The sequence below is a fragment of the Bombyx mori genome, chromosome 7, assembly GCF_030269925.1.
Source record: "Bombyx mori chromosome 7, ASM3026992v2".
Taxonomy (NCBI): domain Eukaryota; kingdom Metazoa; phylum Arthropoda; class Insecta; order Lepidoptera; family Bombycidae; genus Bombyx; species Bombyx mori.
In genome coordinates this window covers 12,596,052-12,611,891 of record NC_085113.1, presented here as the reverse complement: position 1 = coordinate 12,611,891, position 15,840 = coordinate 12,596,052, and the positions used below count along the sequence as shown (strand labels likewise).

General features: G+C 39.2%; 1 protein-coding gene and 1 long non-coding RNA gene across 3 annotated transcripts in view; one reads left to right on the top strand and one right to left on the bottom strand.

The window, feature by feature from the left end:
* LOC101735785 (proclotting enzyme) overlaps positions 1-14,289 on the top strand; it is a 26,725-nt gene extending 12,436 nt beyond the window's left edge. The window contains exons 1-7 of one of the 2 annotated variants that reach the window (XM_038011960.2): positions 4,998-5,198; positions 5,466-5,523; positions 6,261-7,187; positions 7,754-7,946; positions 11,155-11,315; positions 12,017-12,273; positions 13,221-14,289. In XM_038011960.2, the coding sequence (XP_037867888.1) occupies positions 5,190-5,198; positions 5,466-5,523; positions 6,261-7,187; positions 7,754-7,946; positions 11,155-11,315; positions 12,017-12,273; positions 13,221-13,376 (1,761 nt within the window). In that variant the 5' untranslated portion in view covers positions 4,998-5,189 and the 3' untranslated portion in view covers positions 13,377-14,289. Of the gene's footprint in view, positions 1-4,997; positions 5,199-5,465; positions 5,524-6,260; positions 7,188-7,753; positions 7,947-11,154; positions 11,316-12,016; positions 12,274-13,220 lie in introns of those variants that run through there. The other variant, XM_012690070.4, reaches the window with a different exon arrangement.
* On the bottom strand, positions 13,787-15,840 carry LOC105841583 (uncharacterized). Its single transcript, XR_005244860.2, has 2 exons — positions 14,313-15,840; positions 13,787-14,152 (listed from the first exon to the last, which is right to left on the bottom strand). It is a non-coding gene; the product is annotated as an uncharacterized LOC105841583 (long non-coding RNA).

Sequence of the window (15,840 nt, the reverse complement as noted above, 5' to 3'; positions counted from 1 at the left end):
GTTCTCGATAGCGTAAAAGTTAACTTAAATTTATATGGAGTTTGGAACGTTTGCCTACGTTTGCTGCTAGGGGCAAACGTAGGAGCGCTGTTTCAACTGCATACAAATTTGAGTTAATTTTTCCACTATAGAGAACATTAAAAAACTCTCACTTATCACGCAGTTTTTTTTTATTGCTTAAATGGGTGGATGAGCTCACAGCCCACCTGGTGTTAAGTGATTACTGGAGCTCATAGACATTTAAAATGCCCACTTTGAGATATAAGTTCTAAGGTCTCAGTATAGTTACAACGGCTGTCCCGCCCTTCAAACCGAAACGCATTGCTTCACGGCAGAAATAGACAGGGCGGTGGTACCTACCTGTGCGGACTCACAAGAGGTCCTACCACCAGTCGAACCATTGGGCCGTGATCACACCTACTTATATACAACATTGATTACAAGAATAAAACTGGGAATAATAGTAAAGCCGGGGCTAAACACCAGTTAAGAGCACATCCGTAAACAACAAAACTCAGAACAAAAACGGAACGTGGTAAGACACGCCCTCGTTCGAGCATCGCCAAATGCAAATCTGCATGAATGGCGACCGCATTTGGACCAAAACCACCAGCCGAGTGAAAGTGCTATGATGTCATCGGTTATATAACTCGCGGAGTAGAGGCGCGAATAATGAGGTGTCAAAACATTTGATTTGTCCCGTTCTTTTGAACTATTCATGAAAATTTTGACCGGTCATCGTTCTCGTCGAACCCGTCGCTTCCGACGAAGAGCTCGACGAGTGAATTAACCCTCAGACACAGCCCACTGAGTTTCTCGCCGGATCTTCTCAGTGGGTCGCGTTTCCGATCCGGTGGTAGATTCTGCGAAGCACGGCTCTTGCTAGGGTTCGTGTTAGCAGCGTCATCAGGTTTGAGCCCCGTGAGCTCACCAAGGCTATCAGCTTAGGAATTTTGGATGACGCCAAAATTATGCAAAATTATTACAATATAGGTTAGGAAAATCGACAAAACCGCTTTAGAGAATGAAAAAGTAAATGTTAAAATTAAAGGTGTATTTAATTTGCATTGCTTGGGATTAGAATTTTAATTTGTGATTTTCAGAGAATTAAGAAATATGTAGTTAGGTAGAAACTGATAATTACACATGACTTTGATGGCTCCCGTTTCTACTTCTTTTTCTTTTTTTAAGTATGGCAATAGCCGACTTAACCTAATAGTGCTAATAGGTGTATGGCTCTAATAAAGAATAATAATAATTAAAAAAAAAGTATGGCAATTGGATTATTGCGACGCCATTGCTGCGAGTGTTGTGTTCTTTCAGTGTGTCAGTTATTAAATACATACAAATATGTATTCTGCTATACAAAAAAATGATTTGAAGTGGAATGAGGGAAGTAGTTTATTTTGAGACTTTAATGAATTGGGAGGAAATTAAATGAAGCGAGATAATATGGGACGGAATATGCTCTCAATAAAACAGTGGTTATTTACTGAGACTTTTCAGTGAACTTTTTGAAAGAGCCAGAGAAGCTACGCCGTGCAGCTTTGTTTCTCACATTTATGCACTTTCACAGATAATGAACAGCTAAAAAACAAGAAAGTTTTAAATTGTTTTCATTGCGATCTTTGCAGGGCGGAATTTAGAGGTTTTGAGGCCTCGGGGCAACAGAGGAGCTGAGGCCCCCTGGCCCCAAATTCTTTTCCAAATAAAATTTAAATTTTTTTCAGTTAAGTTTTCCAATAAATAATTTTTCGTGAAACCACGTGGATTCTTTTAGTATTTAAATTTAATCGGAGACAAGAATTATCTAAAATAAATTTCGGAGGAAGGAAAAGTTGTTTACTAGTGTTTACTTGTCGGAACTCGAAAGATTTTTATTCCAAAGTCTCTATTGTGGGGGCCGTCCGTTTGTGGAGGCCCTGAGGCTTTCGCCCCGGCTACCCTCCCATAAATTCGGCCCTGGATCTTTTCTTGGGCAAAAAAGGACGTAAATTTGAAATGGGCGTTGTGATTAAAAAAAAACAAAGCTTATAATAAATATACTTTTGAAATAAAATACTTGTCTGTATAGACTTAGTTCCCTTTGTCTATTTACTCGATTGTAGAATAAAATAATCAGCTAACTAACTACATGTGGGAGCCGATTGACGCCGTATTCCACAAGCTACACAATTACACGTGGACACGTAATGCTCGTATGAAATAGACGTATTTTCCGATACTATTGAGGTCGAATATTGTGAAATGTTTCGTGTTCGTATGTCCGGCTGTTTAATATTGAATCATTCACTTGTTTAAAAAAAAAACAATTAGTCTTTTTGACGAGAAGACATTCCGACCCAGACTTCTCAAAGTGTTTTTTTTAATTCACATCCATAGTATAATATTATAAATGTTAAAGTATGTCTTTCTTTTACGTCGAGGCTACGGATTGAAATGATTTTTTTGAACGTGACAGTATTCGATCAGGAGAGTGATATGGGCTATTGATCCCGACTAAACATCTCATTCCCAGACGAAACTACCCTGACACTTTCCCTTGAACACGCAGGCGAAGCCGCGGGTAACAGCTAATTATCTATATTCCTTTATCCAATATCAGTCAACAGAGAAGTACCCATAGACACAGACCTTGATTTTGATGTTTTTTTTTCGTATGATCCAGAGGATTCGAGAATAGTTTCAATTCACAATTCGGTCAACCCAAAAATGCTTTTTAATACGCTTTTATTAGCTTCAGACGTATGTAACGGAATCTTTAACCATGATTTTGACCCCCTTCAAAACGTCGGATTAACTCGAAATTTGGTATACTTATAAGGACCGATGACAATACAAAATTAAAAAAAAACATGAAAAAATTGATATTTCACCAAAAAATTGAAAAAAAATTTAATTAAAAATAGTGTAAGAAAAAATTATTTTATTTTAAAAAAGCGTGGGGTGCTTTGCAGGATATTATCAAAATAACCAGTGCATATATATATGCAGTGCAGTGCAATACCAAAATGCACCAGTAGTTGGATTTTCTATAAAAGCATATTTTGTTAGTTCTTTTAAACTATTATTTATTCAATAATAAAAAAAAATTATAAAAAAATATTGACATTTTCGGATTTAAGACAGAGCAACTGCTATCAGGTCCGTTAGTTATATATAAAATAACAATAACAAATTCCATACCATTGAATAGCTCATGAATTTAATAAAGTTTAATTTGTTTGGGAGTTAATTATCTTTGAAAAAAAAGTTGTTTTCGTAAACGAAATTTTGGTACAAATTTAACAATCAGCCGTTATAAATTCAGCCTCACAAATCAACACACAATAAATACGAAAAGAACGAATCGAACAAAGTTTATTTACCTTTGGTATAACGCGACCGATCCTTTTTCTCCGAAATACGAGAATCGATTCTAAAAATAATTAATTCTATAACGAAACTTGAGTCGACAGATCTTAATTTAGGTAGATGTCACAATTTGGTAGAGCATTGTTCTATTTTCGACTTTCTATTTTAATTCGTTTGGCATTTATTAAAATCTTGATAACATTTTTAAATCACTTAATTTTAATTCAGATTAAATTTTTAACACCTAAACGAATGATTAATAAATAGTTTCATTAGATTGTTAATCGTAAAACTCGCCGAATTTCAGTTTATAAGTGATTTATTTTATTACTGGTGGTAGGACCTCTTGTGAGTCCGCACGGGTAGGTACCACCACCCCGCCTATTTCTGCCGTGAAGCAGTAATGCGTTTCGGCTTGAAGGGTGGGGCAGCCGTTGTAACTATACTAAGACCTTGGAACTTATATCTCTGGGTGTGTGGCGCATTTACGTTGTAGATGTCTGTGGATTCCAGTAACCACTTAACACCAGGTGAGCTGTGAGCTCGTTCACAAATCTAGGCAATAAAAAAGAATCTTATTAAAAATATATTAACCGATATGGTCTCCGTCCGGGTACCTAAGTCCCGGACCTAGTGGACCAATCAGGGTAATAGAAACAACGAGACGATCGTATGAATGAGAATCAAAATTTACCCATAGACACAGCCCACTAAGTTTCTCGCCGGATCTTCTTAGTGGGTCGCGTTTCCGATCCGGTGGTAGATTCTGCGAAGCACGGCTCTTGTTAGGGCTAGTGTTAGCAAATTCTCTCAGGTTAAACCCGTGAGCTCACTCATTTCTTCGCGCAAAGTTGGAATAGCCCCTTAGGTTACCAGGTATGGACAAAAATCAAAATGAAAGTTTCTCAATAATGTTATTCGTTTTCTCTCTAACTTTGGTGTGTATCAACAAAAAAGCCGGTGTAGATTTCGCTGGCTAAATATGGCTAGATCCTTAAACGCACAACCTCTGTTGTGTTTGTTTTGCATAAAAGGAGTGCAAACTATGTATTCAAAATATATTACGGATTTTTTTTATTGCTTAGATGGGTGGAAGATCTCACAGCCCACCTGGTGTTAAGTAGTAAGTCCATAGACATATACAAGGTAAATGCGCCACCCACCTTGAGATGTGAGTTCTAAGGTCTCAGTATAGTTACAACGGCTGCCCTACCCTTCAAGCCGAAACGCATTACTGCTTCACCGCAGAAATAAACGGGGTGGTGGTACCTACCTGTGCGGACTCACAAGAGGTCCTACCACCAGCATCACAAGAGGCCCTACCAGTGGCATAAGAAAGAAACAGAGAGAGAACGAGGACACTTTATTGCATACCAAAACGCAATTCAGCATGTTGAAGCATATTTTAAAATATTTGAGAAAAAATATATCAAAATTAAATAAATACTTACAATACATGCATTAAAACAAAAATGTAAATATTAAATAACTATACCACTTACATAGTTGTATATTACTTACACTTACACTGTTACTTATTACCTTTACTATCGACCTAATACTTACTTACTTACTACCCTTACTACCTATTATTATTAGGTAATATTGCAAATACTTACAAATACTATAAGTAAGCTATACGCTATAAGCAGCAAGCTCTGTATATTAAATGCTAACTTTGTAATTCGGAACCATATATTGGTAACGTTGTTGTGTAAAGGCATCTTTATTATCATCTGTTCTCTTGATAGCTATTATGGCAATGAACAAAACCCTTATCAAACTAATATCTCCCAACTGAGCTGGAGTAGATGTTCTGGAGTTGAGACCGCGCAATGGAAAACGTAAGGTGGGACGCCCCTTGGCGTGGTGGTGCGATGACCTGCAAACGGTGACCGGCAGGAGGCGAATGAGGAAATCCGAAGACCGGGCTCAGTGGTGTGGTATGGATTGGGAGAGGCCTATGTCCAGCAGTGGGCGACTCTGGGCTGATGATGATGATAATCTCCCAACTCGATAGGTTATACACATAGTTCCATCCATGGACTAAATAAGGGGGCTTTTTTTGAAAAGTACTCTCTGAAAGCTCATCACATTTATGTTCTTTTCAGGAGTCTTCGTCCTGTCTTCAAACACACACTGCCAGTACGCAGCTCACCACCCGGGTAGGTATGCATCAATTTCATCTTCTATTTAATTACCACAACGGGATGTGGATATTATCTGAGTCACTGTGAATTGTGTTTAGTGTTCCCATCAATTGTACTTAGTGCCGTAGGCGTTTCTAGAATTCACCACAAAGAAGACAATCTTGACTTGGAGGCGTTGAATGTGGCTCTTGTTTTTTTTTTAGCTCTAAATATGAGCAAACAAGCTCACAGCTCATCAGAAGCTGAGGCAAGCTGAGCGAATAATGTTGAGGAACCTATTGATATCACAATATCCTGAACGATTGAAGTCGACGCGTTAGAAGTTGGATGCCAATTTGACTAATGTAATATGTACTTAACAAACGTTCACGAATGACTTCCAAGGCATATATCGTGTTATAAAAATAATAAATCGGCAAAAATTGCAATTTGCTTAATTAGACTGTTGCCGCACGGGTAGGTACCACCATATATAATATGGCCATTTCTGCGGCAATGCAGTAGTAAAATGTTCTGCTCTGAAGGGTGGGGCAGCTTTTATACTATAAAACTGAGACTTCGAACTCATGTTTCAACTGTTTTGGTATTAAATTCTATGACAACTTGAAAAAAAAATTACTAATACTAAAAATTTCAAACAATACGCATTCTAGCTAGCCTCATTATTTTTAACGCAGTAAAAACAACGTTTAGGCTTTTTTAATTAACACATTATAAATGTATTGTAAATGTTTACATACTTTTTTATAATTTCAGTTTCGTTCACTGGGACACGAGGTGATTGGCCCAACCCTCATGTACAGCAAGGGAATCCACCATGGCATCAGTTTTCGTCACCAAGGAAAAGATCGCCCATACCTATAGGACCCCATTTCGAATCCCAATACGACCACAATGAAGGCATCAGACCACCTCCACAGTTCTACGAAAGACGAACTTCATCAGACTTCACCAACTCAGAAACAAATGTACCAAACGATGGCAGACTGCTATCAGAATCTGCTTTTACAAAGATATCTGAAACGTTGGGAGCTATTAATACCGTGGGACATTACTTGGTCGATATGGTCAGTGACAATGACAGCAACGAAGAGGAGAACAACCTTAAGCAATTGCCGCAAGCTATTTACACGATCAGTAAGAATGTTCTGGGACCTAACGTTACCGAAAAAATAGCTCCAATAGTAAAAAAGGCCTTACCAAAAGTACTACCAGACGCACCCATAACCAAAATCACAACAGCCGAGGATAAGAACGACCCTAAATTCTGCACTACCCCCGAAGGAGAAGAAGGAATCTGCGAGGATTTGAGCAATTGCCCTCAGCTGCTCCTAAATTTGATTAACCTCCGGGAATCGTTATGTTTCAAGGATCTCTTCGTGCCTGGAGTGTGCTGCCCGAAAGATTCAATAGTACCATCGACTACATTACTTGAAAAGCCCGTGCAAACAAGTTCCAGTAAGCCTACATACCTGGTGCCGGTCACAACGCAAAGACCAAGGCCGATCACCACCAAAAAACCATCCGCAGTTCTGGTGCTGACGACGAGGAAACCGAAGCCGGCGTCGACGACAAAGCGACCTGTTACCCATGCGACCAGCTCGAGACCGCTCGGGACGACCACTTTCTACACAGTTTCTCCACCGGTCATCATGAACTTCTCCAACATTGTAGACGTCAGCGGTAAGAGGAAATTCTTGTGTTTATTAATCTGAAAATAGTCGAAATAGTTCTCAAGCTACCAAATTCGAGTTTACCCCCAATTTAGGGTTCCCTGTGTTGTGGGTACCGGAGACTGATATACATACTTATAGACCTTTAAATATACAAATACCATATAAATCCCAGACAGAGAGCAAACAAACCTGTTCATTATACAATGTTTGCCAGATGTGGGAATCGAAACCCTCGGGGAATACAATTAGGGCCGCTAACTACTGGATCACCGAGTCAGTCAAAACATCGCGACACAAATAGAGACCACGTAGGTGGCACCTACCAGCGCGTGCTTACAATCCACCATAGAATCAGTCATCATCATCATCATTAGCCTTTATCTGCCCACTGCTGTACAAAGGCCTAGAATCAGTAATTACCTTAATTATACAATATTTCTGGCTTATTTGTTCTTACGCGATCTTATTCCTCCAGCGTGGAAGCCATTCGTGAACATTACGTACATAACGCTTAAAAAAATTAAAGTAAATTAAAAAAAAATGTTTTTTCACCCCGTGCCTTTTCTGTGGCAGAATGTGGTCAGCGAGAAGATGAAGGAGGCCGCATTGTGGGCGGTACCGAAGCCAAGCCTGGTGCCTGGCCTTGGATGGCAGCTATCTACCTACACGGCAGCAAGCGCCGCGAGTTCTGGTGTGGCGGGACCCTCATCAACAAGAAGCACGTGCTCACGGCCGCTCACTGCACTAGGGACTCTAAGCAGAGACCGTAAGTTCATTTAAACGTTCTTCCTCTTCGGCGCTTTCTTCATTGCCGAAGGTCGTCTCCCTGAAACCTAACCGTGGCCTGTCTCGTGAGCTGTTTCCATCTCGGCCGATCCTCAGCTTCTCGAATGGCGGTTGCGACTGGCAGCCCAGTTAGGGCGGTTATTTGATCACACCAACGGCTAGGTGATCGGTCGCGGGGTCTCTTTCCTTCTACTTTGCCCGTCACAATCACTTTGTCCAAGTTATCTGACTGTCGGCGGGCAATATGACCGAAGTAGCTGAGGATCCTCTGGTAACAGATTGTTGAGAGGTTAAGCGTTAAGTAATTTTATTTTTAACCGATTTCAAAAATAGGAGGAGGTTCTCAATTCGACTAGATATGGGCTAATCACCTCTGATAGTTTTTCTAGGTAAAGCGATTTTGATGATGTTTTATTTATTTATTTGAAAGCTGGTGATTTTTATGTGATCTTGATCCAACGTCCAGTTTTGAAGTTATCCTTAATAATGCATATCTACATTGATGATATTCTCATTTTAATTTGGGTTAAGACGGTTTTCGTTTTTATGTAACATTCATATTTCCCTCAAAACAATGTTCGCATGCGTGTTTTAGTGATTTCACTATTCGTGAATCTTCAGTGGAATGTGGGAGTCGATAACTTCGCCCGCTGGGGCCTACACGCCGCCGCGCTCTGGTAACTGTACGTCAAGCAACTCAAGCACGAAAATCTATCGGATTCGTTACGTAAATTAGATGGCAGTACTCAATAGCCAGACAGCCTTCGAGATTTACGTATGTCAAAACAATTTTCTCTCTTTCGTGCTCTCGATTATGAGTATAAGTTTCGAGTTACGAGAACGTTTTTTTTCCTACCTATGCTGATAGCCTTGAGAGGCTTTTTCAGCTTCGTCTTGACGTCTAGGTGAGCTCACGGGGCTCAAACTGGAGTGTAGCGAGAGCAATGCTTTGCAGAATCTACCACCGGATCCGAAACGCGACCTATTATGAAGATCCGGCGAGAAACTCAGTGGGTTGTGTCTATGGGCTAATTTACTCGTCGAGCCCGTCATCGCAAGCGACGGGTTCGACGAGAACGGTGACCGGTGCTTGAGGTACCTAAAAGCACCGTTAATGGATCGTGAGGATCCGTAATGACGTGTTTAGGGCTTCGAGAACGTGACGATTGGATTGCGAAACGAAAATAAACTTTTTAAATTCTTTTTCCGACCATTTTTTGTCGATAGCAGAGGCGGAGCAGGCGGATTATCCGTAAGGCAAACTAGGCACGTGCCTAGGGGCAGTTACATACTTGTAGTTACAAGGGGCGCGCGAGCTCAGAATTTTTTAATAAATAAAGAAAATAACATATCAACGATTAAGAACTAAATGCTGATCTATAATCTAAGTCTCTTCTTCTTCTTCCAGTGCCTCTTCAATCCTGAAGGTTGGCCGTTAGCTTCCTGTATTCCTTTCTGTCAGCAGCCAGCCGGAACAGCTGTTCGACGGAGGCCATACCGGTCCACTCCCGGATATTCCGGAGCCATGACTTTTTCCTTCGCCCAGCACGTCTCTTTCCGTCCACTTTGCCCATAATTATCAGCTGCAGCAGCATGTATCGATCTATAATAGATTATTCCTATTTGGCCTATTTCTCAGAGCAGAGAGGAATCATGAATTTTGATGTTCGTTCTGTCGTCCCTCTTGATTTCTTCACAGTTATAACGTCATATTTCATTCGCGCATTGGCGTAAGTACAAGGGTCCTGGTCTACTAAAGTCTAGGGTTTGATGATATAACGTCATCATAATTGCAAAAATAACTAGTTAAAATTGAAAGTATAATGATGGCCATTTATGGCCGGTACAGGGGCGCCGATAAAGTGATTGCCTAGGGCGCTCTGGACCTTTAATCCGCCACTGGTCGATAGCGATACGAATACTTTTTCGATAGTCATTCGTGCTCGCCCCTCTGCACGTTAAATCGGTTTACGCAATGTAAGCCGTCTCCAATAAAACAAATTAACTATCGGCTTAGGTACGCCCAATGCCCAATAATTATCGAAATTCGACCATAATCACTGACACCTTAAGATTTAAATTAATTTTGCGTGTTACAATTTTCTCTTTCGGTTTGGTTTTTTTTTTGTAATTGACATGATAAAGAAAACTAAAAAACTTATTCTAAGCTGTCTATTGGAAACACTTAAGTTCGTCAATGGATACAAAAATGAACAAAAAAAAAGATTCGCTTCGATTTCGGAATCAGTCGTGCGTTCTGTGTGCCTAATGCGAGTTTTTTAACGTTCTCGATAGCGTAAAAGTTAGCCCAATTCTGAATGCAGTTGGAACAGCGCCCCTAGCGGCAAACGTAGGCCAGCCGTAGCCATTAAACATATTAAATTTCCTAACTCAGCACACTTCAATCAGTTAACAACTGTTCAATTCATATCATACCCTGTGCCTATGCTAGCGCCATTCTGGAGGATTTTTGAACTGTGATTTAGTGCTGTAAGTGGGACTTTTTCAAGCTTCTCCCATCTGAGACGGTTCTCCTTACCTCTACCCTCCATAAGCCAAATAAATAAATAATAAAATTGCGTGTCATCTGTCATCTCCGACGCGTGACTGGAGTTTACTTTTTAAGTGTTATTATTTACTATTAGCGAAGGTATATATGATGATGATGATGATGATGATGGTGATGGTATATATAAACGCTTTTGCTATAATACCGAAATCAGGTCTATACTTTTAAACATTCATTTGTGTTGATTTACATAAAATGTTATATTAAAAGTTACATTAACATAATTAAAATAGATCACTCAAAGCTAGTCAAAACTAATATTTTAGTACTTAATATTAAATTTGTTTTGATCAGTCATTTAACGTATTGAATCATTGTCACCTACCTCAAATTTTGATAAACTAACTCAATATCTAGATATATAGATATTGTAGGAAGACATTTTACCTAATTAATTACTTGACGAGGCGTGACAATTGAATTCAATACAATTTGATATTTATGTGTTAAAATATAAAGTCTATTACGATACTCCATTTGGAATTTCCATGAGATATAAACTGGCCATCAAATACATGTTTCGGACCTTTAAATGCAATCAATTCTTATGTGAACTATTCATTAATTCCTTCGGCAACTTCCACTGAAGCATTCAAAACAGCAGTAACACTTTAACCAGGTTTCCTGCCCGTCAATTCACTGTCCGACTCGGCGACGTCAATCTGGCCAGCGATAGTGAACCTTCTCGACCCGCCACCTACAGGGTGACGGCGGTCCAGGCTCATGAGCAGTTCTCCAGGGTCGGCTTCTACAACGACATCGCTGTACTAGTGCTCGCTGGTAACTATGAAGGTTTTCGCTAAGCGTATGCACCTAAAGCGCACCTAAAATGTGTTTTTTTTAATTGCTTAGATGGGTCAACGAGCTCACGGCCCACCTGAAGTTAAGTGGTTACCGCAGCCCATAGACATCTACAACGTAAATGCCGCCACCCACCTTGAGATATAAGTTCTAAGGTCTCAGTATATAGTTACAATGGCTGCCCCACCCTTCAAACCGAAATGCATTACCGCTTCACGGCAGAAATAGGCGGGGCGGTGGTACCTACCTGGTGGTAGTTTGATTTTTATTACACGATGTTATTCCTTCACCGTGGAAGTCAATCGTGAACATTTGTTAAGTACGTATTTCATTAGAAAAATTGGTAGGGGCAATGTTCCAAGCCCACAGGAGGCCCATGACGTGGTGTGTCCCATTGTACTGGTACTATATTATAATCGCATAGAAGTGCCAAATGCTAGAAATAGCATAATTAAACACGTCAGAAGCAGCTGTCATTCCGAAGTTTAGTTCCACTTGCTGGCTTCCTGAACTATCCTCATCTTTTCTTCTGTTCGTTTTTTTCTTTTCCATGAAGACACGTGACGTTGATAAAACATTATTCTTCTATTACGTAAATCAGTATTATTGTTCTCTGGCTCTATAACTTTGTAAAGTAATGAAAATGACAAAACTGAATCTTATCTTTCCTTTATTTACAGAAAACGTGCAAAAATCAAAATACGTCATTCCGATATGCCTTCCGACGGGAGACGTGCTCAGAGAGAGCTTCGAAGGAGCAGTGGCCACGGTGGTCGGGTGGGGGACCACGAGGTACGGGGGAGGAGAGAGTTCCCGTCAACTGGAAGCCAAGCTACCGGTCTGGAGGAACGAAGACTGTGACAGAGCGTACTTCCAGCCCATCACTGATACATTCCTCTGCGCCGGCTACACGAGAGGAGGCGTGGACGCTTGTCAGGTAAGTCGTGACCTGTATGCTTAGTGCGAGTTTTTTGACGTTCTCGATAGCGTAAAAGTTAACCCAATTTTGTATGCAGTTGGAACAGCGCCCCTAGCGGCAAAGGAAGGCAAACAATCCCCTTCCATACAAATTTTAATATGAGCTAACTTTTACGCTATCGAGAACGTTAAAAAACTCGCACTAACCACACTGGTATCGTTTTACAAACATACTAAAGGCTTCGAAGGACGTCCTGCCAAAATTTATCACATAAAATTCTCCTTTATATACCGACACTTGAAGTGAGTTATTATAATTGCATATCCTTACATCTCTAAGCTATATCCGTTCAAAACTTTTTCTGAGTCAAGACCCAACCCTGACTTACATACCTTATAGCCTAAGCGTTTATAACAAAATGACTGCACAAAATTGTTAAATTTCTGCTGCAGACCTTAACAATAGTTATATTACATGGAGCTGATATGCTTCTGTTTCAGCTCATATTCACGATAAAAAGCACTGTCATAATGGTAAAAGAAAGTAGATCTAATTTCGTTTGCCAGATTTAACTTAAAGCAACCCACAAAAAGGTATTGAATGTTAAATGTTAACTTTTAAAAGTATTGTTAGTTTTCTTATATCCGAATGTTGTCCTTAAGCTTTTGGCGGTAGGAAACATCATAAGCCCGCAAGGGTGGGTAGTGGTTGCAATCTTATTTTTACCACGAAACAATCATGCGTTCAGATTTGAAGAGAGGGACCACGTTACTAATATAAATTAAAGACTTAGATCTCATGTATCAAGTTGGATGGAATTCTTGTTCTAATGTCACTGTAATAGGTTCCGATTATATCTGAATACTATTGTAGGAAGTTAGCTTGTTAAAACGTTTAGGCAACAAATAAAAAATATCAGTAATTAAAGTATATTTTAAGTATATATTTATTCTTTCCTATTTCAGGGTGATTCAGGCGGTCCCCTTATGTTACAAGTCAAAGGAAGATGGACGCAGATAGGCGTGGTCTCCTTTGGAAATAAATGCGGGGAGCCAGGGTACCCCGGGGTCTACACTAGGGTCACGCAGTATACAAACTGGCTCCGTCAAAACGTAGTTTAGAAAATTAAAAATATTATGTAGATATTCAAAAAGATCTAGAAATATTTTATTGAATTTGTAACGTTGGCAGTGATTTTATTTGTAAATTTTGTAAATTGTCAATGAAATTAAAATGTCGCTGCCTGATAGATTCAAAGGTAAAAGAGCTTTTAAAGATAAAAATTAACTCAGAATAAATAAATATAGCTAATCATTAAAATAATAGTATTAAATATTGAGTTACCACTTCTGTAATATGCCAAGGCTACAATTGTACTTTTTTCTAGTTTATTAATATTAATAGCAAATGTCAAATATATCAAGATGAGCTCAGGACTATCAAGAATAGATTAAAAAAGTGTAATTTCTTTATACTTCCAGCAAAATAAACTCAAATTCGAAAATAAAAGAATAAAAAAATTATAAGACAGTTTGCAGAACAACATTTTTATCAAAAACATAATTTTCAAACAAGACACCATTTTGTTTTTATTAAAATTGTCATACACTATGTCAAGTTTAAGCCATAATGATCTATTCAGTCTTAGTTTATGGTATGTAACTTATTGAAATTTATTTATAAAGTTCTATTTATTACAGTAGGTATGTGTAAAATTTATATCAAATAGTATAATAGGTAGCCGGAATAAAACCGGCTTGCTTGTTATCACCACGTATACATTCCAGCCTAATCGGCAAGACTTGACCACCATTGTTTTCATTCAATTGAAGTTTCAACACGATTCATGTTGGCGGCATTATATTTTTAAGAACCCCTCTATGAAATACACTGAGAACTGTAAATAAACAGGGCTACAGTTAAAAAAAAAGACCTAAAATATCAAATAAAAGATTGAGTAATGAAGATTTACTAACAGGAAAATATGTTTAATACAATTGACTGGATAGTTAAGAAATAAAATAAGACATAAAATTTATTGTTTTTTATTTACCTACCAGCATGGTGATGACATAATTGCGTGTGTAACGGACGTGACGTCAGCTGTCATGCCCTGCTGCCAGCCAAGCCGCCAAGCCATATTAACACGCCCCCTTCCGCCACAGCCACCGCCGCCGCCGCCAACCAAAGCCAACGAAGGGGGGATAGTGTTAATAAAACAAGCCGTGCCAGCCATTTCTACCTGCTTTCTGCATTCTCGCACAAATAAAAGAACTTGTCGTTACGCTGCTGGTTTTTATTGTCACATCATTTGCAACACGTGTTATGTACGTCATACCTTATTGATGTTTAATAAGACATACAGTTATTGAAGAAGAAAATACATACTTAATACACCGTATCTCTTCCCGTGGGTGTAATAAAGAGTGACTAAAGAAATACATCGGTGAATGGCGTTCTCTCTCAATAGCGTTCTCTAACAATTCTAAGTATCCTATTCCAACCGAAATTTATTGGTGGTAGGTTGTAATGGCGGTAGTCCGGGTAGTTACCAACAAACTGCCTATTTCTGCCGCGAAGCAATCTAAGGTTCCAGTATGATGGACAGCTTCTAACTGAGATTTCGATTAGTAAATCAATCTCAATTTTTCTGAGAATTTTACTCAAGACAACTTTACTCGTTTATTTACATTATATTTTATATATTTTTTCCGCAATCAATTATTTCATTGCATTGTGTTTCATTGCATTTTACTTTTCATACAAGACATGGATTCTACTTTTGCTACAAAATATTTGCTTCTGTAGGCTGTGTGGCTACTATGTTAATAGCAATAGGCAGCGGTTTAACTGTGCCCCTAGCATTGCTGACGTCTATGAGCGACAATAACTACATGCTTATGTATCTGTTTTCTTGATCATGTTTTTTTATTTCTGAAGGTCGTGCCCTTCAGGTGTCAAATATTTTCGATTGTATCAGCTACCAGATCCTTTGGACCGAATGATAAACAGTCGACGTCGCCCTAAGCACGACATTACGGATCCTCCCGATCCAGTAGGAGTGCTTTTAGCTACCGGTCACCGTTCTCGCCTTATAGAATGTATACTAGCTTGCTTATGTATACTCTAAGGTTCTCGCTGAATCCGTCGGTTGCGGCGAAGAGCTCGATGAGTAAATTAACCCATATATATAACCCACTGAGTTTCTCGCCGGATCTTCTTAGTGAATCGCGTTTCCGGTCCGGTGGTACATTCTGCGAAGCACTGCTCTTGCCAGTCTTAGCAACACACCCGGTTTGAGCCCCTTGAGCTCACCTAGACATAAGGGCGAAGCTGAAATAGTCTCTCAAGGCATAAGTAGAAAAAAAAAGTGCGTGCGTGCAAAGTACACATGTCAGAAGTGAAACTTTTTTGGCGACCTAATTTATGAGTCTTGCCTATATTTATTCAAATCTAAAACTTTAGATTTCCGAGACTTAGAGGAAGGGAAAAAGGAAGATATGTTCCCACCAAAAGTCTGTCAAATGTCAATCTCCAACCTCAGTGTTGACAGTCACATTATGTTTAGATTTCTAAATTGTAAAT